A 27,647-nucleotide genomic window follows, 5' to 3' on the forward strand; every position below is an offset into this window, starting at 1 on the left:
AGATAACAAGAAACTGTTAACTACAGGAAAAGGAAGCTGGATTCATCTGTATGATGTGATTAAGAAGTTGACTTGCGTTTAGTTTGTCCCCTCTGATAGCCATCATACATCCAAATCCATTTAGCTCGGCATGTGCCTCTACATCTATATATATATAAATATTATATTCTATACAATGTGACACGCATATATGAAAAGAACCATTCTTGATCCATAATGATCATAATACTTTTCACTCTAAAACTTGTGATCCATCTTGTGAATTAATAAAAAGGGTGATTCTTCCACCATTTCTAACCTCCTTTTACTCAGCGGATGGATATTATGAATTATTCTGTGGGCACATTCATCGGCTAAGCTTGCAAGTACCTAGAGAGATCTTCCTAGGTTGTACTTTATGTTGTTTAGTCCCTCTTCCATTTTGTTTACTTTCTTGATGATATTTAAATATAGGAATATTAATCCAGTTGGTAAACAAATAAGACATCAAATACATGATTAAGTAGCTAGCCCTTAGTACCAAATTTCTGAACAATTAGATTAGTCACTTATAACTATATTAGGACGATACTGTCAAAGCTAAGCACTATAGACAGCAAGCTGTGCCACACGTGTAATTGTGCTATTTTTGTAATTAGTCTTTCTTTTCTATTACGCATGATTATCAATGAGCAACATCATTCATATGAGAATTTTGTTTATATAACATTACTACCCATGTTACCATTGCAAACTTCATTTTCAATTCACCACCCTCTGAAGTTAGAAACTATGATCCTAACCAATATGATCAGCAATTGGCTCAAAAGAACTTGTCATCACCAAATGTGTGTGTGATGGTGATGGACCCTTTATGAAATCTACGGGTCATGGAATGTGGACTCAGGATGTATGGGTAGAGAACAGAGTGCAAAGTGTTAAAACAAAAGCTGGAGTTTGATATTTGTCATCCCCACCCAATAAAGATGAAATAAACTTCAACTTATTATGGTTTATTCTAAGTGGCAAAAGATGGTTAGGAACAAGTCATTTTCATAGGCTAAAGTGTGCTGTGTCTTTCCAAAGTGAGATACTGTCTTAGTGCTGTTAGACTAAGCCACCCTTTGTAGATTTCACCTAAACAAGGATCTGTGCTTATTGCCTTTTCACTTTGGTTTTTTCATACCAAAATCATATTCTAATCTCTTGTTTCATGGGACTTGGACTTTGTTTTCTCTTGCAAATCAAGCATTCAAGAATCTTCTCCGTCTGTCTCTTTCTAAACAGTTGTCCCTAATCTTTGAATCAAAATAAATAAATTTGTCATTTTTAGTATTCCTAAATCTTGATTTATTTATATTTTATATTTAATTGTTAGATGTGAGTCATGGTAATATAACGAACTTCTTATACTTATCTTTTTTATAAATTTATATGTGTAATTTTTATGATGCGATTAACTTTGTAAACAATTTGAACCTAGACTAGAACTGCTCCAAATTCATTTAGTCTAAATTCATTATATAATTATCTACTCTAGACTCTAGATTTGTTTAAAAAAATAAATGATAAAAAAATATATTAGACAAAATATTAAAACTAGTAACATTTATTTAAGAACAACTAACTTACCTTATATATAAAACATGTGAAAAAGCATTATTGGAAGCTCCACTTTGGAGAGACCAATGTCAGAACTCATGACAAACCTGAAAAAAGGATTGCCAACCAATTCTCTTTAGGCCCACTCTTTAGAGTTTTGACAAGTGGTGGAAGCAATGCAAGTCAAGTCATCTACGCTTTGGACGGTGTATGTATGTGATGTTAATTATGAAATTTATAAGAAATTAAGGCTTTTGGTGCATTCTCTTCACATTTTGGGCCTATTTTCTCTACCAATTCGAGTACTTGAGGTTGAATATAATGAATCATTTGTAAATTAAATTCTGTGTATATAATAAGAAAAGTATATTATTGTATGGTATATGGTATATAGTATATAGTATAGTATGGAGAGCAGGAGAGAGGGAGAGAGGAGATACTGTTGGTATATTCTGGCCGTACGAAGGCAGTAGTTGGCTTATATCCGATTGGACGCCGAATGAAAAGGCACTCGAAACACCTTCAAAGCCATCATTTACGAGAGAGAGAGAGAGAGAGAGAGGGGGGGTATCCAGTGCCATGTTTGGGAGGTCGGGTTATGGCGTGATGGAAGGGGTTCGGGGAGGAGCTTGGCCTCTCTGAATTCCATTTTGCCTATTTTATCGGGAAAGCCAGTGCTGGAAAGTGGAGGAAAGTCTGCATGTCAACAATTCACGTTCTGGGTTGGCTCGTTTCATCGGCTTGTGGCCATTTTTCGTTTCCTTTTCTGGGGGTCGTCGGTTGAATTGATATCAACCAACAATTGGATTCAAATGGTCCTGATAAGCGGCAAATGGTACAGTTCTCAGCTCTTGAATATTCACTCAATTCAAGATTTTCTGCTAGTGGTCGTCTTAATTTCTTAGGGACCTGTAATTTGTACTGCCTATCATGAGGGATTGGGATCGATTAGTTTTCAATTTCTTGTGCTTTCTAGGTTGTAAATTTGAATCATCTGAAGTTTTCTGCTACCAATTAAATGGAATTAGAATTTGACTCTTTTTTTTTTTTAAAAAAAAATACATACTAGAGAAAGATGGTGCAGCAGAGGAAACCCTGGGGCTTGATTCATTATGGTTCGAAAGCTAGTTCATGGTTTTGAATGTAGATAAATTCGAGAGTACATTGTAGGCACCAAGTTCGAATTATTGGAAGCAGGATCCCTCCCTCCTTTCTCTCTTGCCCGTGCCCACGTGCAATGGAATTGTTTCGAATATTTTCTTTAAACTGAGCACTTCTCAGTAGGAAAATTAAAAAAAAAAAAAAGTATTTTCCAAACTGGCTTATGTGATTCTATCATTTCAAGGCATAGGAATGCGTAAAAATGAAACAGCAGAATCAGGTTACCTACCATCTTCTTTCTTCCACATATTCATGTATTGATTTGTATGCTTTATTAGAAGATTTTGTTTTTATATATTTAGGAGCAATTGAACATTGGAAAATGTATTTACTCAATCTTTCTCTTAATTTTTTGAGTCCATTTTAATTTTATGCAATTATCAGTAATGGTGTTTTTTAGTTAAGTATCAATAATGGTGTTTTTAACAGGTTCCATTTATCTCTCAAAGTGAGTACAGCAGCTGTCTCGATTCTTGGACAATAGTTGTTGGTTTATGATAGTGAATTTCTGCTGGTCAAGCAACAGGATATTGTTTAGTTTGGTCCTTCTGTTGGGTTGGCTTGGACTTCCGCCTGTTTTTCCTTGGGTTGGTTGTTCCCACGAGGCAAATCTTTGTCCTTTGGCAATTGACGATTTGAATGAAACTGTGGTATTCATTCAGGGCAAATCTCCTTTGGCAATTCCAGTTTGGCTTCTGAAAGGGGACCCCCCCGGGAGGAAAAAAAAAGAAGAAGAAATCTCCAGCAATTTGGCATTATATAAATTGATATTTATAGATCCAGATATTTTTGGCAAATCTCCTTTGGCAAAATTCAGAAGGTTCCTCTAGCTGGTGGAGGCAATATCTCAGTGGTTATACTGGAGGAGGATTTCTCTGGTGTTGGAAAATTATGTTATAATCTTTTCAGTCTGCTTAAAGCTCCAACCTGGATTTTTCAGCTGATCTCCTCTGGCGCGGTCTTTATCTGTGGATTCTCACTACATCTTTTCACGGAAATATATTTTGCAGCTGTACCTTGCAAGCATTAAAATTCTGCTGTCAGAAAAAAATAATCTTCATCACCTTCATCAGTTACTTCTAGTGGAAACTTCAGTCCGTCTGTCAGGCAAATCTCCTTTGGCATTTCGGAGTTTTGAATAGACTCCCTGTAGCTCTATTTGGGCAAATCTCCTTTGGCATATCTCCAATTTTTTGGAGATACTATCTTGATCTCTGCATCGCAAGATCAGATAGATCTGAATATAGAAATTCTCTTTTGAAGACTTATTGATAATACTGATATCATTATACAATTAAGTATCCTGCACAACTTCTGCTATACATCTGTCTCAAGATAACATTTGGACAGGCAGAGGGCTGGACGTTCAAGATTATTGCACAACGGGCAACTGGTGGTATTTCTCTTCACCTTCTCATGATTATTATTTGATGATATTACTTCATGTAGATAAGATGAGAAAATTAGTAATGATTACTACCTCATAAGTTGCCTGAATGAAACTGAATGTGGTTTCTTTTATTGCTTACTTCTCTCATTCATAATGTTCTTGCCACTAAAATTTTGACTTGCAACACGTAGCATTTCTTTTAAATCTTCTATTTTTACAGGTATCCATATCCTTGTCTCTTGAGGCACCTGTTCTAGCCAATAATTTTGCAGTTTAACATTTCCTGGAAATCACCTAGGTTTTTAAGCAAGAATTGCTCTAGAAATCACCCAAGTCTGATTATAACTCTCAGTGACACAGGTGAGGAAATCTTTCAATTCAAGGCACCAATGTCTCTGTCCTTTTTCTAGAGTTTTGCAAATATCACATTGATGTTAATATCTAATTTCAGATATATTTTGACAGAGGTCCAGATAATGGATTTTTTCAGCGATATTGATAGTTTCAGTGAGAGTAGCAGCAGTGAGGAGCAAGATGACATGGAAATTTTGTATGGTGGGCAGGCCTGTAGCATTCTGTCAAGCCTTGAGGAAACAATTGGGAAAATTGATGATTTCCTGTCATTTGAGAGGGGATTCATGCATGGTGATGTTGTTTGTCCTGCAAATGACCCATCTGGACAGATGGGGAGAATTGTTAACATCAATATGTTTCTGGACATGGAAAATCTTCATGGGAAACTAATAAAAGATGTGAATTCCAGAAAAATTCAAAAGATCCGGTCCATTTCAGTGGGTGATTATGTTGTGCACGGCCCATGGCTGGGGAAAGTGGATAAAGTTGATGACTGTATCACCATCCTGTTTGATGATGGTACAAAGTCTGAGTTGACAACCATGGGTTCAGAAAAGATCATACCTCTTCCTTCTGACTTGATTGAAGATTCACAATACCCATATTATCCAGGACAGCGGGTGCGGGTTGAGCTCTCTACTATTTCCAAATCAGCTAAATGGTTATGTGCAACATGGAAGAAGAAGCATGATGAAGGAACCATTTGTGCTGTGGAAGCAGGTATGGTATATGTTGACTGGCTTGCCTGTGCTATGGTTGGTTGTGAAAGGGTGCCTGCTCCACCATGTTTGCAGGATTCAAAAAAACTGACCATGGTGCCATGTTTCTCTCATGCAAATTGGCACCTTGGAGAATGGTGTATACTTCCAGCTACTAACTTTAATGGTGTAAAGGAGCAAATTATGGAAAAATCAACTTGTGATCTTGTTAAAGGGTGTAAACAACCTGAAGAAGTATTCCAGCGAAGGATCAGTCCAGAATTTCAGGAAATATTTGTTATCTTGAAGACAAAGACCAAAGTTGATGTTCTGTGGCAGAATGGATGCCACTCTATGGGATTAGATTCAGAATCCCTGTGTCCTGTAAATTTTATTGATGCTCATGATTTTTGGCCAGGGCAGTTTGTGATGGAAAAGAGTACTTGTGATGAATCACACATTCCCAGTAGCCAAAGATGGGGTGTTGTAAAAGGGGTTGATGCAAAGGAACGGACTGTGAGAGTACAGTGGAAAAGTCCTCCAGTGAATAAAGCATTTGATTTCGCAGGACAGCAGACCGAAACTGTTAGTGCCTATGAACTAGTTGAACACCCGGATTATTCTTATTGCCTTGGTGATGTTGTGTTTCAATTGGAAAAGAACCATTTGGTTCATAAAGTTGATGAAATGGTTTATGGAACCAGCATGTTGACAGAAACAGAAGTGGGTGGAGAAGCTGATCTCAAAGCTAAGAACTATGGTGGAGAACAAAATGTTTCCCCAAACAATGGTTACTTATCCTGTATTGGCATTGTAATGGGCCTCAAAGATGGAGAAGTCGAGGTGAAATGGGCCAGTGGTGATACAACAAAGGTACTGGTTCTTTCTTGATTATTTATTAAAAAGTTTCTTAAGTTTGTTATTTCTTGATTAAAAAAGAAATCTGATGCTAGGTAATAGGATGATAGTTCATTTGCAATTTATGATTCAGTTCGCAGTCTTTACTGATAGCATCAAGGGAACATTTTTAATCTTTTTCTTGCTAAGAGGATCTAAGAAATCAGCATTGCATACCTGTCCCAGATGCTTAAGAATTTTCTTCTACTTTCATTGGTCTACTTTTAATTATTCATTGCACAATTCAATATAACTCCAGGTTGCACCATATGAAATTTTTCAAATGGATAAACATGAAGATTCACCTCCTTCTACTCCTATACTACAATGGGAATATGACCAATTGACAGAAGAGATGAATGAACATGAGAAGCAATCATTATGCCCTGAGGCAAAGGTGAGCTCCAACTCTCTTCTCTCTCTCTCACACACACACACTAGCCACTCACAGTAGTTGTCTAACTTGAGAAAGTGATTTTTTTTTTTAAATTTAGGAATTATGAAGTAGTGAAGCACTTATTAGTGCTTTCTATGGCCAATTATTTTTGGAATATTGATATGCTCTGTGATGGGAAAATCCAAAGGAAAAAGAGAATAGCTAAATATGAACTTTAAAAATGAAAATATCTGGACAAAAGAGATAAAAAATCACATAACAATGGCTCAATGCACCACATACAGATTTGCAAGTAGAGAATCTTTTTTAATAAGTAAATATATAGGTATTATACATACCTTATATAAATGTATATACACAGTGAATTCATGATAGTGAACAACAGGTACTTAGCCTAATTTTAGAAACTTTTTGAGATATAAAAGCAGTATTTGTTAACTTTGTGATACTCTGATCCCGAACTCTTATATGGTTTCAAGTCTCATAGTAATCGGTGCCATCCAGGCAAATACATGGAGCATAATGGAATTAATTAATGGGGATACAAGCCCTTATGTTGTTCTTTTTATTTTTAAATAAAGAGTAAATACAATAACCACCCTGTAAGTTTGCCATAATTGCCACAATTACCCCTCACATTTTGAAAATGACAATGACCTCTCATGCTGTTAAAAAATGACCATTTCACGTTGCTTTCTTTCTCCTCTTTCTCTTATTTTAATCACAAAAAAATATATTTTAATTACTAAAACATTTAAAAAAATATATATTTAAATATAAAACAAATATATTTTTGGCCAAAGGACTAAAAAATATATTTTCTTAGAACTAAATATACACACATATAAAGATAGAACACAAAAATATTCATAAAATCTAGTAAAAAACTCCAGTAATAGTAAACAAAGATATATATAGAAATAAATAAATTGTGTGAAAATACAAAAAAATTCATTAATGACCTTGGCGATGGGAGATTGTTGGGGACATTGATGATGGGGTTGGAGGTGCCGCAACCCTATTGCTGGGGTTGAAGAAACCCCAGAGAGAGAGAGAGAGAGCTCCATATCATATGGTAGATTGAACCGTACAATAAATGAATGTGATGATTCAACAATGTCCTTTTCCAAGAAATCCCATTGCCAAACTCCAGTGGGGTTCATCGAATTCAACATCGTGCTAGTTTGATCTGGAGATGAACCCAACACGATGATAGGTTCATCTCTAGTGATGACGCCAGATCGTTGGAGATAAGGGAGGAATAGAGAGAGGGAGAGTGCACATCAGGGAATTTGGGAGTTTTAAAAAATTTTAACAGGTGTTATGCCATGTCAGGGGGAAATGATGCAACATTTGTAAAGTCAACGGAGGTCATTGCTATTTTCAAAACCTTAGGGGTACCACCTACATTTAAACCTCTGGGGTATTGAGTGTATATTTCCAGTAAATAAAATAGTAGATGCTTTTACATTGATGACAATAGACCAACTGAAATTTGATTTTTCTTTTACACGTTCAGGTTTGTAGTTCCCTCTCCCTTCCTCGGGCTGCTATTGAGATTTTTACCTGCATTGTGGGGAGCCTTTTTGGCTCTCTGGGTTCCACATCACTATCAGGTACATGCAGCCTGACTCCAGAAGAGGGACTTGACTTGGTGTCTAACAGCAAGCCAGATGTTCTTGAATCTTCCAACTTTTGCACCGAGGGCTCAGCAATGATACTCGATGGACTCCAGACATTTCAGGAAACGAATTTCGAGCAGCAAGTCAAAGAAATACAGGAAGAGAAAGCCCCTCTACTTTCATCTGGTGTCAAGCACCAGGAACCATTTAAGCAGTTTGATATTGTAACTGGTTGCTTGGACCACCACTTTGTTGACAGTTCTGGCAAGGGATTAATGTTATCTCAGGTAGACACAAACCCCATCTTCTCCTTAAATTGCATTGTTTAGTGCATGTTGGAATAGGGAAAATTGTTTTAACCTTTTTTATTTCTTCAAAGGTGAAAAGAGGTTGGTTAAGAAAGGTCCAGCAAGAATGGAGTATATTGGAGAAGGATCTTCCTGGTATGTGTTTTTGGTTTTTACTGCTTCAGTATGTTTTACACAATTCAATATCTGAAGGAACAAACATATAATGTGAAAAAAGAATCTAGTGGTTGATTGCAAAGGATTAGCACTTTCACTAACCTAGCCTGTTGTATTTGGGTTTAAATTTGAAATTGATTGTTTTCACTTAAGTACATCTTGAGTTAATCAAAAGAAAATCTAGGCAAGGCCCCTATTTAAACACAAAAAGAAAAGAAAAAAAGGGCAAAGGGTATTTGTATCTTTTTCTTAGCTTTAATTGCTTTTGCTGACCCTGCACAGGAAGAATTGTAGTCTTTGCTGTCCAAGCCAGCCTTCTAGTGCCATACACTTTCAAAAGACTTTACTACATTTTCTTCATTGAATAAAATCACCTTTCTTTAACAACTCTATTCTTCAATCATCATACCTGACTGCGCCCTATGAACCAACTGATCAAGAAACAAACAAGGTCCTGCCTGCCAGTACTTTAGTAGTAAATCTGATAAACATCAGTTTTGGTTTTTGGTAACAATGGTCTTACCTATTAATATCAAAGAGCTAAGTAAAGGTGCATTCTCTGGCTTGGACTAGTGAAGAGAGGCTGTAGTTAAGTAAAAAGAAAACACAGAAAGCAAATTTCTATTCTTTTCCCAAATGAAGAGTGAAACTTGATTTTGGTTTGTTTTCAAAAAGAAAAACTGTAGAAATAGTTTTTTAGTGTTTTATTCCTAAAATTATCAAAATAATAGTACTAGGCTACCTACCAGTACTATTTATGGTAATACTAGGAATGATTACATGTATAAATTAAAGATGATTGGTATTAATGGTTCTGAAGGTTATAATAAACAGAAATTGGATAAGGGAGATCTAGTCAAATGAATTCATGATGTCTACCTCTATTTCTTGGCTATTTGTCTTCTTCTATAATGTCTAGTGGTTAATGATCTGTAGATTTCTCTTCCCACTTTAATAGTATAGGTTCACCCATGTTGATTAGGAAATTTATCAAGTAGATTGGATACTCCATCAAATTAATGAATTGCATAAACCAACAATCACAAGCCTAAATTAATGAATTACATAATGAAATTAAAAATATTATTAAGAAATAAAAAGAAATTTGGCTTTGTTAGCAATCAATTGCAGAAGGTCTTTTACCAAGAAGAAATGTAACTATGAAATGAGAAATATTTTGAAGATTAATTTTGGTGATGGTTATGTAGTTAATTCTTTTATGTGAGACTTTGTGGCCATTTTTTCAGTAAGACCTGTTTCTTGTAACTTGAGCAGAAACAATCTATGTTCGTGCCTATGAGGAAAGGATGGATTTGCTGCGAGCAGCTATAGTTGGTGTACCAGGAACTCCATACCATGATGGAGTTTTCTTCTTCGACATTTTCCTTCCTCCTGAATATCCTCAAGAACCACCTGTGAGTAATTTATTAATTTTCTTGTTCTTACTCTCTAACATGATGCTGGAAGGAATTTCGATATATTTATTTTAGAATAATGAGAACCAAATATAATTTTCTCAAGTCCTATAACATAAATGGGTATCCACATTTGTAGCTGTAGAATTTATTTGTAAATCCACATTTACCTCCAGTTGTGGCTTATGCGACCTTTCTGCTGACATTAAACCTTACAGTTGGTTCATTATAATTCTGGTGGTCTCCGCATCAACCCCAACTTGTACGAGTCTGGAAAAGTCTGTCTTAGTCTTCTCAATACTTGGACAGGCACTGAAACCGAAGTATGGAATCCAATTAGCTCAACTATTCTGCAAGTTCTCCTATCCCTCCAGGCCCTTGTGCTAAATGAAAAGCCTTATTTTAATGAAGCTGGATATGACAAGCAAATGGGAAGACCAGAAGGAGAGAAGAACTCAGTCAGCTATAATGAAAATGCATTTCTTGTTAGCTGCAAGTTGATGCTATACATACTACGCAAACCACCCACGGTATGATCCTTAACTCCAAGAATCTCTTTTCATTTTATTATTGTGGTAGTTTAACCTATGGCCATGATTACTGCAACAAATTGTAATTATCTATTGACTGTAATTAAGGTCCTGTATGATTATCTGGCCACTACAAGAGGTAACAATTTTATGAGTCTAATGTCACTCTATAATCCTCCCAAAGGAATCCTTGCACTGCTGCAAGCGGATATGGCTGATTCTTTTGTACAGCAAGAGAAAACAAAAAAAAAAGTACCCTTGGATAAGTATATTAGCCGGTTAAAAGAAAATGCTGTCTGAAAAACAATGGTTATTGCATTACCCTTTGACCTTTGATAAGTTTACATTCCTTTCCGTTATTTATGTGTATTATCAATTGACAACGATCTCAGATATTTTTGGTTTTTTTCTAGTTTCAATAATGAATTATTTTTTCCCATGGTAGAACATTAGTTTATTTTATCCTGTTAATTTTTCTTGCAAATATTGCCAAAAGTAGAATAGAAGGATTTTGATCCAATCGGGATGTTTAAGGGTCAGATGCCCCAAAATGAGCCTTGATTTTTTAGATTGCTTCTTTAATTAGTTAAACCAAACATTCTGACAAAAACTGCGATTGACAAATCATATTCTGCTTGGCAAAAAATCGATAATATTATTAACACTTTCTGAAGTAATATCTCTTATCAAATTTAAAAAAAATTCTTCCTTGCAGCATTTTGAGACATTTGTGGCTGCACACTTCGGCCAGTGTGCCAAATATCTTCTGTTGGCATGTAAAGCATACATGGAAGGAGCTCCAGTTGGCCATGCTTTCGGATGCAGCAAAAGTGAGCAAGAAAATGAACAGGGTAGTTCTACCGGGTTCAAGATCATGCTCTCTAAGCTCTTCCCTAAGCTTGTTGAAGCATTCTCCCAGAAGGGTATTGATTGCAACCTATATGCTGATTCTGGGATTTGAAATATGACAATCTATATATCGCTGGCATGTGTATAATTCAACTTGTGCTTGGTGAGAACACTTGATTTCATGTTTCCTTTGTTATGATTTCTCTATGTAATACAGGTATGTTTGAGAAAAGGCAAAAAGAGAAAGAAACAATAAAGTGAGACAAAGATGTGGTCAGTGAATTCCATTTGTATCATTACATGATCAATAATAGCCGTTGTGTTGTTGTGTTACATGCTCCCTCTTTCACTATGTTCCATTTTGCACCTTAGTTTTGGAGTTTGAGTGAAACAACTGACAAAATCTTTGTAAATTCAAATGCATTGTAGTTAATGTTAATTTTATTTATTTTTTGTAGAGGGACAAGATGAGCATCCTAGATAGGGAGTTTGAGCTCAAATTTGGGCTCAATAATTAGAATTTTGTATATATTCTTCTACAGTGAGAAATTTAAAATTATGGGTGAAATTATCTCAATTGCGATAATTTTAATTATATATACCATTTACTTTTGTTACTTTGAACTTAGAATTAGAGATAAGATGAATTTTATAGAAAATGAAAAAATATATATTTTGCATTAAATTTTAAACTTGTTTACAAATTTAGAAAATAATTCTTCCCATATAGTTTACGAAAATAATTTCCAATTGTGCAAAGATTCATTTCGCTACAATATCAAATTTGATCATTGCAAAGAACAAAACCCAAAAAACCAATTTTAACAAATTTCAGATTTATATGCAGAGATTAAAAAGAAAAAAAAGAAGAAAAGAAAACAAAGAAAATATGAACTAGCTTTCTATCTATTGATGAATGAAAATATGATTTTGACACTGCAACTGCAGCTTATAAGAACAAAGCCACCGGATCTCCCAGCACCGACAGTTCTAGAGAGAGAAACCATTCTAGAGCGAGAAATATAAAGCTCTATGTATGTATAGTTGTAGGTGATGAATTGGTGATGATCCAGACACTGAACCAGCAATGGAGCCAAGATCTAGGGTTTGGGTTTTCCCAATAAGCCCTTCCCAATCCCCCATCTTCCAGTTGACTCATTTCCCGATCTTCTTCTTCGTCATCTTCACCCTCACAATCCCAATCACCTCCTCAATTCCAAACCCCATTTCCCAAATCCCATATGCCAAGCACTGCAACAACGTCGTTCCAGAGTCCGCCCAGACCAGCAGGAGGCTCAACGACGACGCTTTCCTCCGGATTCGTATCGCCTATTTCGCCGGCGGCGATCCTGTTCTCGGCGGCAATGCTCAGGAGTCCGTGTCTTTTCGTGCCCAGGGCGCGTTCGAGACAGTAGCCAGCGGCGTGTTCAAAGTCGAGGGTTGGGTGACTTTCTGGGCCCCGAGGTTCGCGGGTTTTTCGGGGAATTCGACCCGCCGGAGATTGCGGCTGATCAATTACCGGCCTCCGAGGATGCCGTTCCGCCGGCGCAAATTAGGGTTTCGGCTACATGGGTTTTGGTCCGAATCTTCGGGAAAGCTATGTATGGTTGGCTCAGGTTTGAATTCATTACACTCTATGAATGCCGTTCTTAAGCTTCATTATCCGAATGTTTCGACTCTTGACACTAGTTTGGTTACTGGAACGTTGGAAAGTCTGGATGCGAGGGATAGTTCGAACCATTTCGAACCGATTTCGATGTTGGGTTTGTCAATGATGAATTACCAATACAAATTGGTGGATAGAGAGAATGATAATGGAGGATTTAGTGAATTTGATAAAATGGAGAATGCCTCTCTTGGTATGGAATCCCAGCATACTGTGTGCTCGGCGTTCAGGTCTGCTGGGCGGTTTGAATTGGAGTATATGGATGATTGTGCGTCTATCAATTGCAATCCTCTTGGGGGAGGAGGTGGAATTCCACCTGCTTTTATGTTTTTCAATGAAATTCATTGTACAGGGAACTGGAAAGGGCGATATTTGCTAGATTTTACAAACTCCAGCAACAATGAATATCGGCTGTCTTTTAATCCAAAAACAACTTTAGTTGCTGAGGGAGAGTGGAACATAAAGAAGAAACATCTTGACATAGTTGCTTGCCGTATATCCAGTTCCACGGATTCTGTGGCAAAGGCTTCACTTGGGGATTGTTCGCTTAGGTTGAGCTTGAGGTTTTTGGCAGCCTTGTCATTGAGGAACAGGAGTCCTGTTGTTGGGCAAATGTGGAGTAATAAAAGCACGAACGATTTGGGCCATGTTGGTAGAATTGCATTTTGGAGCACTTCAAACGGGCATGTTAGACTTCCTGATCTGAAATATGAGTATAGCGGAATTGATGATGTCAGAAAATCTTGTACCAAAGAGATGATTGGTAAACACAAAGGAGGGACATTTCCAAATGGGTATTCATCCGACATGAGATTTGACATGGCAGTGAGAAATAGTAAAGGGCAAGTAGCGTGGGGCTACTCATCTCCACTATCCGTGGGTGATAGGTTTTATAAACCCCATCAGATGTTTGCAAGGTCAGCTGAGCCTGCAGTTCAAGTGAGTAACAGCCAAAGCAGTACGTTGAATATCAGCTATGTCATCAGCTTCAATACTCCAGCTAATTTCAAGCTAGGCGGTGAACCATTGTTGACGAATTCTGTTGAAATTTCAGCTGAAGGGATATACAATGAAAAGACTGGAGCACTTTGCATGGTAGGCTGTCGTCACATTGAATCACTTAATATAAGTTCATTTAAGAAGCAATCTCTTGATTGTGAAATTCTTATCAGTATACAGTATCCTCCATTAAATTCAAAGGATGGAAGTTATGTCGAAGGAACCATTGGGAGCAGGCGAAGTAAGTCTGACTCTTTGTACTTTGAGAAACTGGAAGTGGCAGCAACTTCCATTTTCACGAACCAAGCCAGAGAATCGATATGGAGAATGGACCTGGAGATTACCATGGTCCTGATTACCAATACGCTTGCGTGTATCTTTGTGGGCATGCAGCTATTTTATGTTAAGAAGTACCCAGATGTCCTTCCCTTCATTTCGGTTGTGATGCTGACTGTTCTGACCCTAGCACACATGATTCCCTTAGTACTAAATTTTGAAGCCTTTTTTTTCGAAAAACATAACCGGCAGAATGTTTTCCTTGGAAGTGGAGGATGGCTTGAAGTAAATGAGGTACTCGTGAGAGTCATTACAATGGTAGTCTTCCTTTTGCACTTTCGTCTTCTCCAACAGACGTGGTCTTCAAGAGTTGACGATGGAAGCCAGAAGTGCCTATGGGTTTCTGATAAAAAGGTTTTCTACTTGTCTTTACCTTTGTATGTAGGGGGCGGGTTGGTCGCTTGGTTTGTGCATCAGTGGGTGTACTCTTACAGGAGTCCATTGCTTCGACTACGGCATGTTGGTGTTCAGCAGCCTTCTATCTGGGAAGACTTAAAATCTTACGGGGGATTAATCTTGGATGGGTTTCTACTTCCACAGATAGTGTTCAACACATTCTGCAATACGAGGGAGAAGGCACTTGCCCCCTCCTTCTACATGGGGACTACTATGGTTCGCTTGCTGCCCCATGCATATGATCTTTACAGAGCTCAAATTTCTACCTGGTACTTTGATGCCATATATGCAAGTCCCAGGATGAATTACTATTCAACTGCCTGGGATATCATCATATCTTGTACCGGTCTGGTATTTATCCTCTTCATATACTTGCAGCAACGATTCGGGGGCCCGTGCTTTCTTCCCAAGAGATTTAGAGATAGTTCTGTATATGAAAAAGTGCCTGTTGTTAATAGTGAGTACTTCCAGGAAAGCCAAGCCATCATCAGCTAGACAAGTTTTGATTTCTTCACTGTGCCTTTTTTCTTTGTGATGTTTTGGAGGGGTGGGGGAGGCTTGTTTGTTAAGGTTCTTTTTATTATTTGGTTCTCTCAGTATGCCAAGTTTTACTGCTACATACAGATCAGAATCTGAAGAAGAAATATGGGGCTGTGATGATTTTGCTTTTACATAATTCCAGAAGAAGACACGCTAGGTGCTCAATTGAAGTCAATTATTCATGGCCCAGTATTGTATGATTCTTCCCATCTTAAATTAGACTTGGCTTATATTTGATTGCATCTCTGTACATTTTTTTGGGTAATTCTATTTTGGTGTGTCAGTAGTGAGTGATTTCAGTTCAGTGGGCCTGTTGATTGGGATATTATCTGCTTCATTGTCCAGATAATGGATCAAGAGACAATGACATGAGAAAGAAATAGATACTATGTGTATCATCCCAATGTTTCAAATGTAAAGTAGTGTGCTCATCTAGGAATCAACCCACAAAGTTTGCATTGCTTCCATCTAATAAATTTTCACCATCAGATCGCTTGTACAACACCACCCACCCCCGGGCAACAGTTAGATTTTATGTCATCGATATACAGCCAAATGAAGACCATTTGGGGGTATAAACAAGTACGTTAGCTCATTACAGAACAAATAGGAAAACTAGCAAAATTTATAATGCACATCCACTAGGATGAACAAAATGCAACAGAATGGGTGTGCATTTGCTCAATATATGTATATATATATATATATATATTCCAGAGGAGAAGAATCAGAACCCTATTTCTGCTCAAGAGGAGAGACCACAGGTTGTTAAACGCAGCTGGACACATTAAACAGCTTCCCCCTACCCATGAAAATGAATGTAAATTCAATCCACTCTTCAGTAGCTCCAGCCAACACCTGAAAAAACGGTAACACAATCCTCTCAATACTAGGCGTTATCCAATACTGAAAAGGTTAAGGGGGCTCTATAGATCAAAAGCAGTATTTTTGTCAAAACAAGCACAGTGCGAGCAAGAAGGGAAATCTCTATGGTGTTAAACAAATGCACATTGTTTGAAACCAAGGAGTATTTTTACTGCTGCCCTGTTTTTACCCCACAAATACTTCATTGGACGTTCCATTTTGCTTTCCTACTTTTTTTGTTCATTTGTCGGGAGAATTTGCCCAAAGCAGTTGACTTCCAAAATTAAACCTACACTTTGTCAACCCTTTATCACATGTAAAGGGTAATTACCATGTTATCAGTTTTGCCCAGTCTGAAATTTTCTTTTAAATGATTTCTGATGCTTACAATGTCTTACCACAAGCTTTTACTCTGATTGCTTAGGGCTCATTTGACACAGTTTTCAATTTTTTGTTTTCGGTTATCAGTTTTGGTTTCATTAAAAAGAAATTGAATGTGTGAAAATTTTGGTTCGTTTCAATTTTACTACTTATTATTTGCCTCTTTTTTCTCTTTCTTTACTCTTCTTCCTGCCAATTGACAGTGACTCCCAACTCTATTCTAAGAGTCACCAGCATCTCCGCAACCTGCCGGAGGGGTTGTCAGTGGCAAAGGGGATAGGGAAAGGGAAGAAAATGAAAAACTGTGAAAACACTTTTTTGTTTGTTTCCTCTCTTTCTGTTTTTTCAAAAAAAATTCAAATTTTTTTATAACTAAAACAAGCAATCAAATACCATTTTATATTTGGTTTCCAGAAGAATTAAAAGGAAAAAGAAGACTAAAAACAAAAATTCTACCAAATGAGCTCTTATATATTCCTACAGTGACTTACGTTGGAAGGTCACTGGCATTACCATTTCTATTGCTTTATGAAATGGCAGCAGGAAATCAAGCTGGATGTTTTCTATCCTCTAGTTCAGTTTGTAGCAATCTTAGGAGACTTGTCATCTTGTTGTGCAGCTTGAGAAACTAGTTGCAACATAGTGGCCTATTTGAAATATCAAATTCCATTAGGTACATACACTGCCCGACTGGTAGTGGACATCTACTTTTTCAAAGAAGGTTCATTCAAGTGAAGACTTTGAATATCACAAGTAGATCATATCTGATGACATGCAAGCGACGGATCAAAAATCTATGTAGAGAGAGGCTGCAATTTTTTTTTAGATGTAGAACTGCACATCACAGATTTTGATTGCGGGCTATAATTTTTTTTACTAAGTTATTATTAAAAAAAAATTTTTATATTAAAAAAATATTTTTTAATATAAAAAATTAAATTTAGTATAAAAAATAATTTTAATAGTGGACAGCTGTGAAAAAATAATTTTTTATATTAAAAAATTAATTTTAATAGTGGGCAGCCCACACACGTGCATCCGCCCAGCATGCAGGTAGCATACATCCTCATAATCATATAATTTGCAAAGAATTATACACAATTGCAACTCCTAGTATCATCTTGTGAAGTACTAAAACATCTAGGAGTCATCAAAATGTGAAGGAATCATTTCCAAAACTTTTTTTCCTTTCTAACCAGAAATGAAAATGTAACATGTAAAGAAATATACCAAGGGTTCTCTTTTACCTACTAATTGTGCTCCAACATAACATAGTTATTCTTAACACTATGCTTTAGAATTGATTGGCTATGCATGTATTTAACTGCATATATAAAAGCTGTAAACTATGCTCATATGCAATGAGGGTGAAAGCATGAGATTCCTAAGTGGGAGAAGTTCCTTATCTTGTCCTTTCAGTGGCACAACATCCAATGATCTCAAGATGGATAACTCTGGTGAATGAAGCTTTGGCCTAGTAGCAAAGCTGAGGCCCTGGTAACCTAGAGGTCCTAGGTTCAAGTCCTGCTATATGCAAGTTTTTCCTAGAATTTTTCATCCAACTTATTGCTAGCTTTGTACATTTGTATCTGTTGTAATTTAATCTTTAATGATTGTATTCTTGTGATATGTAATTGATCGGAATGTACTTGTACAACAACAACATATCCAGCCTTTATCTCACTATGTGGGGTCGGCTACATGAATTCTAGACTTCCATGTATTTCTGTCTTTTGTCATATCCTCATTTAGATCCATATATTTCATATCAAATTTTAATGTCTCTCCCAAAGTCTTCTTGGATCTACCTCTATCTCTTTTTGTGACTAATTGTTCCATTTCATCAACTCTTCTCACAGGAGCGTCTCTTAGTCTCCTTCTCACATGACCAAACCATCTTAGTCTAGTCTCTCTCATCTTCTCCTCGATTGGCATTACTCCTACCTTATTACGAATAACTTCATTTCTAATTTTATCATTTCTTGTATGTCCGCATATCTATCTTAACATCCTCATCTCCGCTACACTCGTCTTTTGCTCATACTGGTATTTGACTGCCCAACATTCTGAGCCATACAGCAAGATTGGTCTTATAGCTGTCCTATAAAATTTTCTTTTCAATTTTAATGGGATTTTACCATCACATAACACCCCCGATGCATTTCTCCATTTTAGCCAACATACCTTAATTCTATGTGCGACATCCTCGTGGATTTCTCCATCTTTTTGAATCACTGATCCCAAATATCGAAAATGGTCTTTTCTTTGTAAGATTTGGTCTTCTAATTTTATTATAACATCATCCACTATTGCATTTTTACTAAATTTGCATTCCATATATTCTGTTTTCTTTCTACTTAATTTAAATCCTTTAGATTCTAAATTGTTTCTCCACAACTCAAGCTTAGTGTTCACTCCTTTTGTTTCATCCACCAACACTATGTCGTCTACAAATAGCATACACCATGGCACATATGTCTGAATATCTTTAGTGAGTTCATCCATTACTAGGACAAATAAGTATGGGCTTAGTGCAGAACCTTGATGCAGTCTTATTGTAGTTGTAAATGGTTCAGTATCCCTTCCGCATGTTCTGACACTTGTCTCTACACCATGATACATGTCCTTAAGGGCTTGTATATAGGCTATTTTGACTCATTTCTTCTCTAAAACCCTCCATAATACTTCTCTAGGGACCCTATTATAGGCCTTTTCTAGATCTATAAACACCATATGTAGGTCCTTCTGATGATCTCGATACCTTTCCATTAGACGCCTCAGTAAATATATAGCTTCCATTGTTGACCTACCAGGCATGAAACCAAATTGATTTTCTGACACCTTTGTTTCCTTTCTGAGCCTCTGCTCTATTACTCTCCCAGAGTTTCATGGTATGACTCATTAACTTAATTCCTCTATAATTTTCACAGTTTTGAACATCTCCTTTGTTCTTGTATATAAGAACCAAAGTACTCTTCCTCCACTCATCTGGCATCTTTTTTGATTTAAGGATGGCGTTAAATAGTTGCATTAGCCAGGAGATGCCCTCTTCTCCCATGCATTTCCATGCTTCTATTGGTATATTATCTGGTCCCACTGCCTTATAATTTTTCATCTTTTTTAATGCTTACCTTATTTCATTTGAACTTATGCGTCGATAGAATGTATAGCTCACATTCCCTTCGGAGTTACTAAGATGTCCCAACCTAACTCTTGTGTCACCACCATCATTGAATAATTTTGTGAAATACTCTTTCCATCTCTCCTTAATCGCTCCCTCATTTACTAAAACATTTTGATTGTCATCTTTTATGCATTTCACTTGATTTAAATCCCGTGTTTTTCTCTCTTACTTTAGCTAATTTATATATATCCCTTTCTCCATCTTTTGTATCAAGTCGTTTATATAGATTCTCATATGCTTTTGACCTTGCTTCACTAACAGCTCTTTTTGCTTCTTTATAATTTTTTTGATTTTCTTCATTGTTGCATTGATATACCGCCTTATAGCAAGTTTTCTTATTTTTAATTTTCAATTGTACCTCTTCATTCCACCACCAAAACTCCTTAAGGTTAGGGGCTCTACCATTTGTCTTTCTAAGGACTACCTTTGTCGTGCTTCTCAGAGCATTAGCCATTTCTTTCCACATTTGGTTTATCTGTCTTTCTCCATTCCATTCCCTTCTACCCCTTAATTTTTCTTTGAAGATTAGTTGTTTCTCCCCTTTTAAATTCCACCACCTGATTCTTGGATTTTGTTTTATGTGATTTTTTCTCTTCCAATTTCTTACTTGGACGTCAAGTACTAGAAGTCTATGTTGAGTAGTCAAACACTCTCCCGGTATCACCTTACAATTCCTACAACATAACCGATCCTCTTGTCTCATGAGGAAGTAATCTATTTGGGTGCTTGAGGTGATATTTTTATATGTGATTAAGTGTTCGTCCCGTTTTTTGAACCTAGTATTGGTTATAATGAGCTCATATGCCATAGCAAAATCTAGGATAGATTTACCCTCATTATTAATTTTCCCGAATCCATACCCTCCATGTACCTCTCTATATTCGTTTCCGTCTCTACCCACGTGCCCATTTACGTCACCTCCTATAATCACTTTCTCTCCTCTTGGTATCATTTGTATGAATCCCTCTAAGTCCTCCCAGAATTTTGCTTTTATCTCATCACCTAACCCTGCTTGTGGTGCATATGTACCAAAGATATTTATAGTCATTCTTCCTAGACTAATCTTCACCATAATAATCCTATCCCCTATTCTCTTTACATCCACTACCTCATCTATTAAGCTTTTATCCATAATAATCCCCACTCCATTTTTCACTCGATCAGTTCCTGTGTACCATATTTTATATCCAGCTTCTGATAAAGTTTTTACTTTTTTCCCTACCCATCTCGTCTCTTAAAGGCACATAATATTAATTTTTCTCCTAATCATCACATCCACCACTTCCATAACTTTGTCTGTTAATGTTCCTATGTTCCATGACCCAATCCTTAATCTATGATTTTGTTTTTGGCCTTGACTTTGAATTTGATTTTGTTTTTGATTTTATTTTTGGCCTTGACTATGTCAGACTCAATGGATAATGCGAAATCCTAAATAAATAAATTATTCCTAAAAAAATACCTTTTTAAATTTACATACCAAAAAAATTGACAAAGTAAGGTCTTTTGAAAACTTGTATCCAACTATGAAGGAGAAGGATGCAAGACAAAGCCAACTGAAGCTATATGTAAAATGCATAGAGAAAATTGTATGGCAAAGTGCTTTCCAAAATGTCTCTGTTCAAAGAGTACTTAATCTGCTTAAAGATGACTTTGGAACTCATTCAACTGCCTGGTCAAAACTTCCTGATAATGAAATCATAAGTCAATTCTTGAAATCAACAAGAATTTGAAGTAACAAGTTGTTTTAAATGGTTATTGACTTGTGCCATAAAAATGCGATCACAACTCCACTTTTGTACTTTAGATGGCCTTTTATTTTTTGTTTTGTTATATATTTATGCCTGATGCACTGGGGAAACCCTATTTATTTTTACCCACACCAGGGGGCAGGCGTGATGGGAGCGTTCTTCACTTTTCAAGGAAGTGTTGGATGAAATGGAGTAATTCTGAGCTTAAGATGTTGAACACTAACATATTATTTGTCTAGTTGAGATTAGTAAAGAAACCATCAAGCACATAAGAGTCAATTGCATCATCCGGAACAGAACATTTTTAAGAAGTGAAAGAGAAGATTACCTGAAATTACATGTCAGACATTAGAATTTTTTCCAGTAAGAATACGTGATATTTGGAGCCCCCTGCTGAATGCTTCATTAAATAGAATCCTTGTCTGCATTGCCTGGAATCCGGGCATCCACGAAAGTAACGCGAGAGGAGCCATAACAATCAACCCAAAGAGCATATCATAAAGCCGAGCCAAGGAAACAACAGTGTCCCACACTACTGTTGACTGCAAAAAAGGTCTGAGTACCTGAGCAATAAGAATGAGGCCCCACCCAGTGGGGATGAAAGCAAGCAAGCTTGTGACAAGATCAAGAAATTCAAACCTAGTGAACTCCAGCAATAGAACAACTACAAGTACTGTGACTGCAATTACAATGAACTGAACCAGACGATAGTAGATATGCTCTTTTGCAGCATATTTATCATAAGCATATGATATTGTCACATAAATTGCAACAGCCACAACCATGTAGATCCAAGAAAGCAAGTAAACGCCAATACTTGTGTTACCACCAGTAATGTTCAGATGGTACACAACTCCATACTGGAAAAAGAAGAAACGGAGATCTAAAATTATCTCTAACAACTTTCCCCAAAGACCAGTTGTCCTCAAGTGGTCCTGTTCCTCAAGCCACCAAGCGTCCCAGCTCTGATCAGCTTTGAGAAAAATACCTCCCCTGTGCCATATCCAGTTCAGGAAATCCTCAAAGTCATACACAGTTTTCAGCCAATCAAATCCAGAAGGGTTGAAGACAAAGGGAGACATAATCCATGACACAACGAGAACCCAAGATGAGAAAGTTATGGCTATATAGACAAAGCTATTCTTGGACACGGGGCTATGGGAAGCATACACCGTCAAAATCACCCCAAGTTCAATTGCTTTCACAAAATGGCTGCGAGAATAGAGCCTATAGTTCTCTGCAAAACTCTTATGCTGCACAACAAAACCTCGCCCTGTCGCTCGGTACCTAGCACCACCATGAAGAATGGTCCGGCCAAAAAAATGGGTGCGGGTTCCCATTGAAAAAGTGTAGAAGAGTGATGAAAGTTGCAACTGCATGGTTATAAAATCCCAGATTGCTTGAAGGAACCCATGCTCCAGATAATTCTCCACAACCATCGGTAGGGCTGTGAACAACCCGATCTGTACAATGAATTGCTGATTTACTATAGTGCCGAGGGCCTCATTGTTGCTACTATTTTCCAGGGATGCCCTCTTGACTGCCCCCTCAATACCACTTAGAGCAAGATAAAGTCGGCCCCACAAAAATGCATAGACAGTCAGTACTACCATCATTGTGTTGAAGTAGGACCCAACAGAAGTGTAGAAAAATGAAAGCATGCGGAAGAAATCGAGTCTATGACCCAACCTATACACATCCCTGCTCAAAACCTGTTCACCATTGCCACTAGAAACCTTGGCCTCAAATATTGATATCTGATTCAACCCAACATCTCTTCCCTTACCCACTTGTATGTATTCATGATGAGTCACATTCCCACCTCTCAGTGTACAATTAAAGCCGGCAAATATATCCTCACTAATATTGATCACTTTAGAAGCTTTGCTGATACCACCCCTCGTCAAGAACCAGAACCTGTCAAATACATCTGGATGTCCGTAGTGCATCCGAACCTTGAGAGGGTTTGCCAGAACACGCTGCCCCAGTGTCACGAAACTCATTTCCTGTGCAGACATGAACCAAGCAAGGGATGATACAGACCCTGTGAATACATTTTCCCGAACGCCTAGAATTTTTGGCTTCCTTATACCATAATATTTTTTGAATTCCTCCAATAGGTTCCGCATCTTGAGTGCCTCCTCAAAAGAGTTATCTTGGTTCATGTCAATAGTCTGAACGGCATCACCCCGAGTGAAGATGATGGCATGGTTTTGATTTTCTGGTTTACCCTCACCAAGCTTCAAGGGACCAGGCAATCTAATGCGATATACCTCCACCTCTTTCTTCAGTTGCTGATCATACTTCACAAGAACAGAATAATACCTCACCTCTTCTCTTCCTGCTTGTACCTCATCGACATAAGCAACCCGAAGAGCTTCATTATTCTTCATCAGGTACAAAATATCATCAGCACGGGAATCACCTCTTCTCTTTTGATTCCCATAAATCTGACAAGTAACCACGTATGTGAATTTCATCATAGCAGATGCAAACTCACGCCCTTTAAATAGAAGACCCATGCCACTTATTGCTCGGTTTAGGTTCCTGGAAGCTGGTTGCGTGCCATGGTCTATGCCATCTGAAGCACTGTGCTGCCTCAGAGAACCAAGAGAAGCAATTACTTCTGGACCCTGCTTTATATCCATTTCAGATGCAGAATCAAGAAAAGCAAACATCTGGAGTGCCCTATAGTAATACATCATTCCCCTAACAGTACGGGAAAGGGTTTGGCCTCTGTATGAAGCCCAAAGACGGAGATCCCTTGCTTTGACTGTCCAGACATCATTTTCATCCTCCATACCTTCTCTACGCATCCTCTGCAAAAAGTTTTCCCACTCATCTTCATAAATCTTCTGCAAGTAGAACAAAATGGTAATGCCATCTTCATTTGGACTTCGAAGTGATTCTTTCCCATACAAAACGTCTTCATCATAGTAAGGCGTGAGCACGCTAAAAGCCATCATTTTATCAACCTTGGGAGCACGAGGCATATTCATAAAGAGAGAATTGCTGAAAAAAGCAATACGGCGCCTTGCCTCAATATTTTTTGGGACATTATTCTGTGAATCTCTAGATGTAAGAATTGTTTGCAAACGCCGTAGCTGCTGGAAGAAGAACATATCCTCACCATCAGGAAACTGGACAGCATTTTCAAAAAGCAGCCCTGCATCAGTGTCTGGATTTGGAATAGCCAAACCTTCCTTCCTCAACTGCAGAGTGGACTTCTTCTCCTTGGGAAGTTCTCTAAAGTAAAGTTCATATAATGCCTGTAAAACATTCACCACCCTGCCCAAATCTTTATTAGGCATCATCAGAAGCTCAATTAATGATATTAATTGGGCATGAATTTTCTCCAAAACATTCAACTTGTAGGTTTCAGTAAACTTCCCAGTTTGAATATGACCATCAATCTCTAGGAACAATTTTTCGATAATAGAATGCTCCACAGTGTCATGCTTAACAATCTGAAGGAGCAGGTAGCTGACGCTATCATAAGCTTCAATAACTGCACACCGCCTATACTCATTCTTGCATATTCTTTGCCAAAGCCAATTGTCAGATGAATTAGCCAGTTCAACTGCTTGCCGAAGAGCCAGCAGCAGCTCATTGCTCAGGAGGACACACGGCCAGCGAATAACCCTTATTTTCCAACTATTAGGAGACAGTTTCATGAGCTCCAATTCTTCGTCATTTATGAGATCTTCTTCTCGCAAAGTGATAATTATCTCATTCCATATTAAAGCAAATCGAGTTGCCTCCACCTGGCTTGACTCAATTTTCTTATAGGGCTGACCGAGTCCATACCGTAACTTCAGTCTATGGATTGCCTCTCGAAGTTTTTGGATCAATGTTGCCTGATGAGACATATTCAGGTCTTCTGGCACAAGATTAAACTGCATTGCACTTGCAAAAAATTGGAACCTAAGCCTTAGCTGTGCAATATTTCGAATTTCACCTAAATGTGAGAATAACCCAATTGCTGCACCAACCAATGAGGAGAAGATTGAATACCAGATTTGCAGATCCATTAGATATACCAGAACAACAGGAAGCCACAATACTACAACTGCAGCTCTATTGGTTCTACTGAAGAATTCGTGCCAATTGTAGATCACACCCTTGAGATTCAAAAGAGCCTTAGTTGGGGCAACCAAAGGCTTTATTTGAAGAAAGTAGCTGAATGAGAACTTTGATGCCAATACCACAATCCAGAACAGTGTATACTTCACATTGTCCACCAGCCCCTCTCTTAGCCCGCGACCCACAAAGATTCTTGTCTGAAACCACCACGTCAACAAGTAAAAGACCATCCAATCTGTTTCCTCAATTACATTACGTATCCATGGGAGAATAAAAAGAAGCAGTGCCAGCAACTCAGGAATGACAAACACAAATCCGGCCTTAAGAAATGTGATGATCCTCCTATTTGCCTTTTCTGACCAGAGACCATCAGAATTTTTTTGGCTCCAAATCCTTGCATAGAATACTGAAAAAACAATAATCCAAGTTGTAGCAACGATGCTCTTAAGCACCATCCTTACACCAAGCCACATTGTCTCCCTTGAAACTAAACTATACTGCGTACCAGCATCAAGCACTGACTGCAGAAGCCGAAGACCACTCCAAGTGATAAACACAGTCAGTAATTCCACCTGCACATCGCGACTCTCCAATGCTTTCCACGGGTACTCTTTACCTTCCCAAGCAACAATAATGGCCGCTTGAAGAAACAAAAATAACAAAACCCATAATCTATCAAAGCTCCTAAACACATTCCAAAATGTCCTCTGCTCAACGAACCCTGTCTTCCCCACTCTTTTATCATTACCGGTGGCAAAAAAATTAGCACTAACATCAATAGGCCACTTGAGCCTCCGGAAACACCTTCTACTCCAAAAGTATTCATTGATATCATCATAGTTCCTCCAAGCGGAGTGCGGGGCAGTCCCATTCCGGCTCCTGACCACTTCAGACTTAACAGCTTGGTAAATGGGCGTAATTACTTTGTCCAAGAAGGCATTTTCACCAGAGATTGGGGGAAAATAAGGCATGCCTGTGTTTATATCTATGTCATCTTGAAGAATTTGGTTTAGTTCCCCTGCCATGTGGTGAAATATATAGCAAAGACATTCAGGAGTGAAGCGAAGATTGGCGGCTTCGCCCCAGATTAAGAGATAAAGACACGCGTACAGCAGTTCGCGGCGGAGAGGGTCGGTTTCGCGGCGGCGCGAGAGCTGAACGTGGGATCTCCGGCCGAGGTAAGAGCACCAGGAGGTATAGTTCTTGAGGAGCTCGCGGCGGAAGCCGCGCAGCACCGCCGGATCGAGCACGGCGGCGTCGGACGGCCGCTGGAGGCGCATTTGGGCGTTTGCTAGGTGCAGGACCAGGTGCTCCCTCTGGTTCCGGACGTTGTCGCGCTGGAACCCGAAGAAAAACCCTAGCCAATCCATCAGGTCCAGCCCTGCGTGCCACTCCATGAACGGCGGCTTCCGCAGGTCCCCGACGACGCGTAGGGCAGCCTCCGCGGCGCGTACCTCCGGGTACCGAAGCGACGGGTGATCGGAAAGGAGGTTATGTATCGGTATTATGTTATATACGTCCTCAAACAACGGCGGTGGCGGCGGCGGCGAGCCATAGGCGCGGGCGGGGACGGGTCGCTGTCTCAAATTCATAGCTTTCTTCAATCTGTGGGAACCATTGCTGATTGTCCGTACTTGTTCTCAATTGTTGCTGCAAGTGCGTTGACAGAATTCCAATATAGAAGAAAAAATTAAACAAGGAAGAAGAAGAAGAAGAAGAAGATGGGGAAGGAGGAGCCTGAGCCTGGTTGTGTGCTGTGCTTGCATCAAATAATAGCTCTCTCTCTCTCTCTCTGTCTCTGTGTGTGTATTGAAGCTCCAATCATGGAATTGATGAAACTGACACACACGCGCCTGTGTGTAGTAGGACGGGACCCCGTGGCCAATTGGAAACATATAGCATATACCAACTTTTCCCATTGGGATAATAATAATAATATGAGTAAGAAAGACTAAGGGAGGGAGGGAGGGAGGGAGGCCCTTAGTCTTTCTTCTCTCAAGCCGTCCGTCTCAAAAGTCTCAAACAATGACATGTAAATAGTGGCTAAATAATAAAAATCATTCATTCTTTCTAATTAAAGTATATATAT

General features: G+C 38.2%; 3 protein-coding genes and 1 non-coding gene across 5 annotated transcripts; 2 read left to right on the forward strand and 2 right to left on the reverse strand.

Annotated features, from left to right (window-relative positions):
* Positions 1–1,935: 1,935 nt before the first annotated feature.
* LOC127807926 (probable ubiquitin-conjugating enzyme E2 24) lies at positions 1,936–11,691 on the forward strand. Of its 2 annotated transcripts, none has more exons than XM_052346159.1 (10): positions 1,936–2,416; positions 3,172–4,138; positions 4,353–4,492; positions 4,584–6,057; positions 6,341–6,478; positions 7,998–8,387; positions 8,480–8,543; positions 9,840–9,979; positions 10,198–10,509; positions 11,225–11,691. In XM_052346159.1, exons 4-10 carry the CDS (start codon positions 4,609–4,611, stop codon positions 11,468–11,470), a joined length of 2,739 nt encoding a protein of 912 aa, XP_052202119.1. In that variant the 5' UTR covers positions 1,936–2,416; positions 3,172–4,138; positions 4,353–4,492; positions 4,584–4,608; the 3' UTR covers positions 11,471–11,691. The 2 variants fall into 2 exon arrangements, with proteins under 2 accessions (XP_052202119.1, XP_052202118.1); XM_052346158.1 differs by having other exon boundaries at positions 1,941–2,416; positions 4,598–6,057.
* A 629-nt stretch (positions 11,692–12,320) lies between these two features.
* On the forward strand, positions 12,321–15,425 carry LOC127807925 (uncharacterized). The gene has a single exon (XM_052346156.1). The coding sequence runs from the start codon at positions 12,446–12,448 to the stop codon at positions 15,248–15,250; it is 2,805 nt and encodes a 934-aa protein (XP_052202116.1). The 5' UTR covers positions 12,321–12,445; the 3' UTR covers positions 15,251–15,425.
* A 310-nt stretch (positions 15,426–15,735) lies between these two features.
* On the reverse strand, positions 15,736–27,336 carry LOC127807924 (callose synthase 11-like). Its single transcript, XM_052346155.1, has 2 exons — positions 21,804–27,336; positions 15,736–16,153 (listed from the first exon to the last, which is right to left on the reverse strand). Exon 1 carries the CDS (start codon positions 27,148–27,150, stop codon positions 21,817–21,819), a length of 5,334 nt encoding a protein of 1,777 aa, XP_052202115.1. The 5' UTR covers positions 27,151–27,336; the 3' UTR covers positions 15,736–16,153; positions 21,804–21,816.
* LOC127809003 (small nucleolar RNA J33) lies at positions 24,112–24,191 on the reverse strand. Its single transcript, XR_008025015.1, has one exon. It is a non-coding gene; the product is annotated as a small nucleolar RNA J33 (small nucleolar RNA).
* Positions 27,337–27,647: the final 311 nt, after the last annotated feature.

This window comes from Diospyros lotus, chromosome 8 (assembly GCF_014633365.1).
Source record: "Diospyros lotus cultivar Yz01 chromosome 8, ASM1463336v1, whole genome shotgun sequence".
Classification (NCBI taxonomy): domain Eukaryota; kingdom Viridiplantae; phylum Streptophyta; class Magnoliopsida; order Ericales; family Ebenaceae; genus Diospyros; species Diospyros lotus.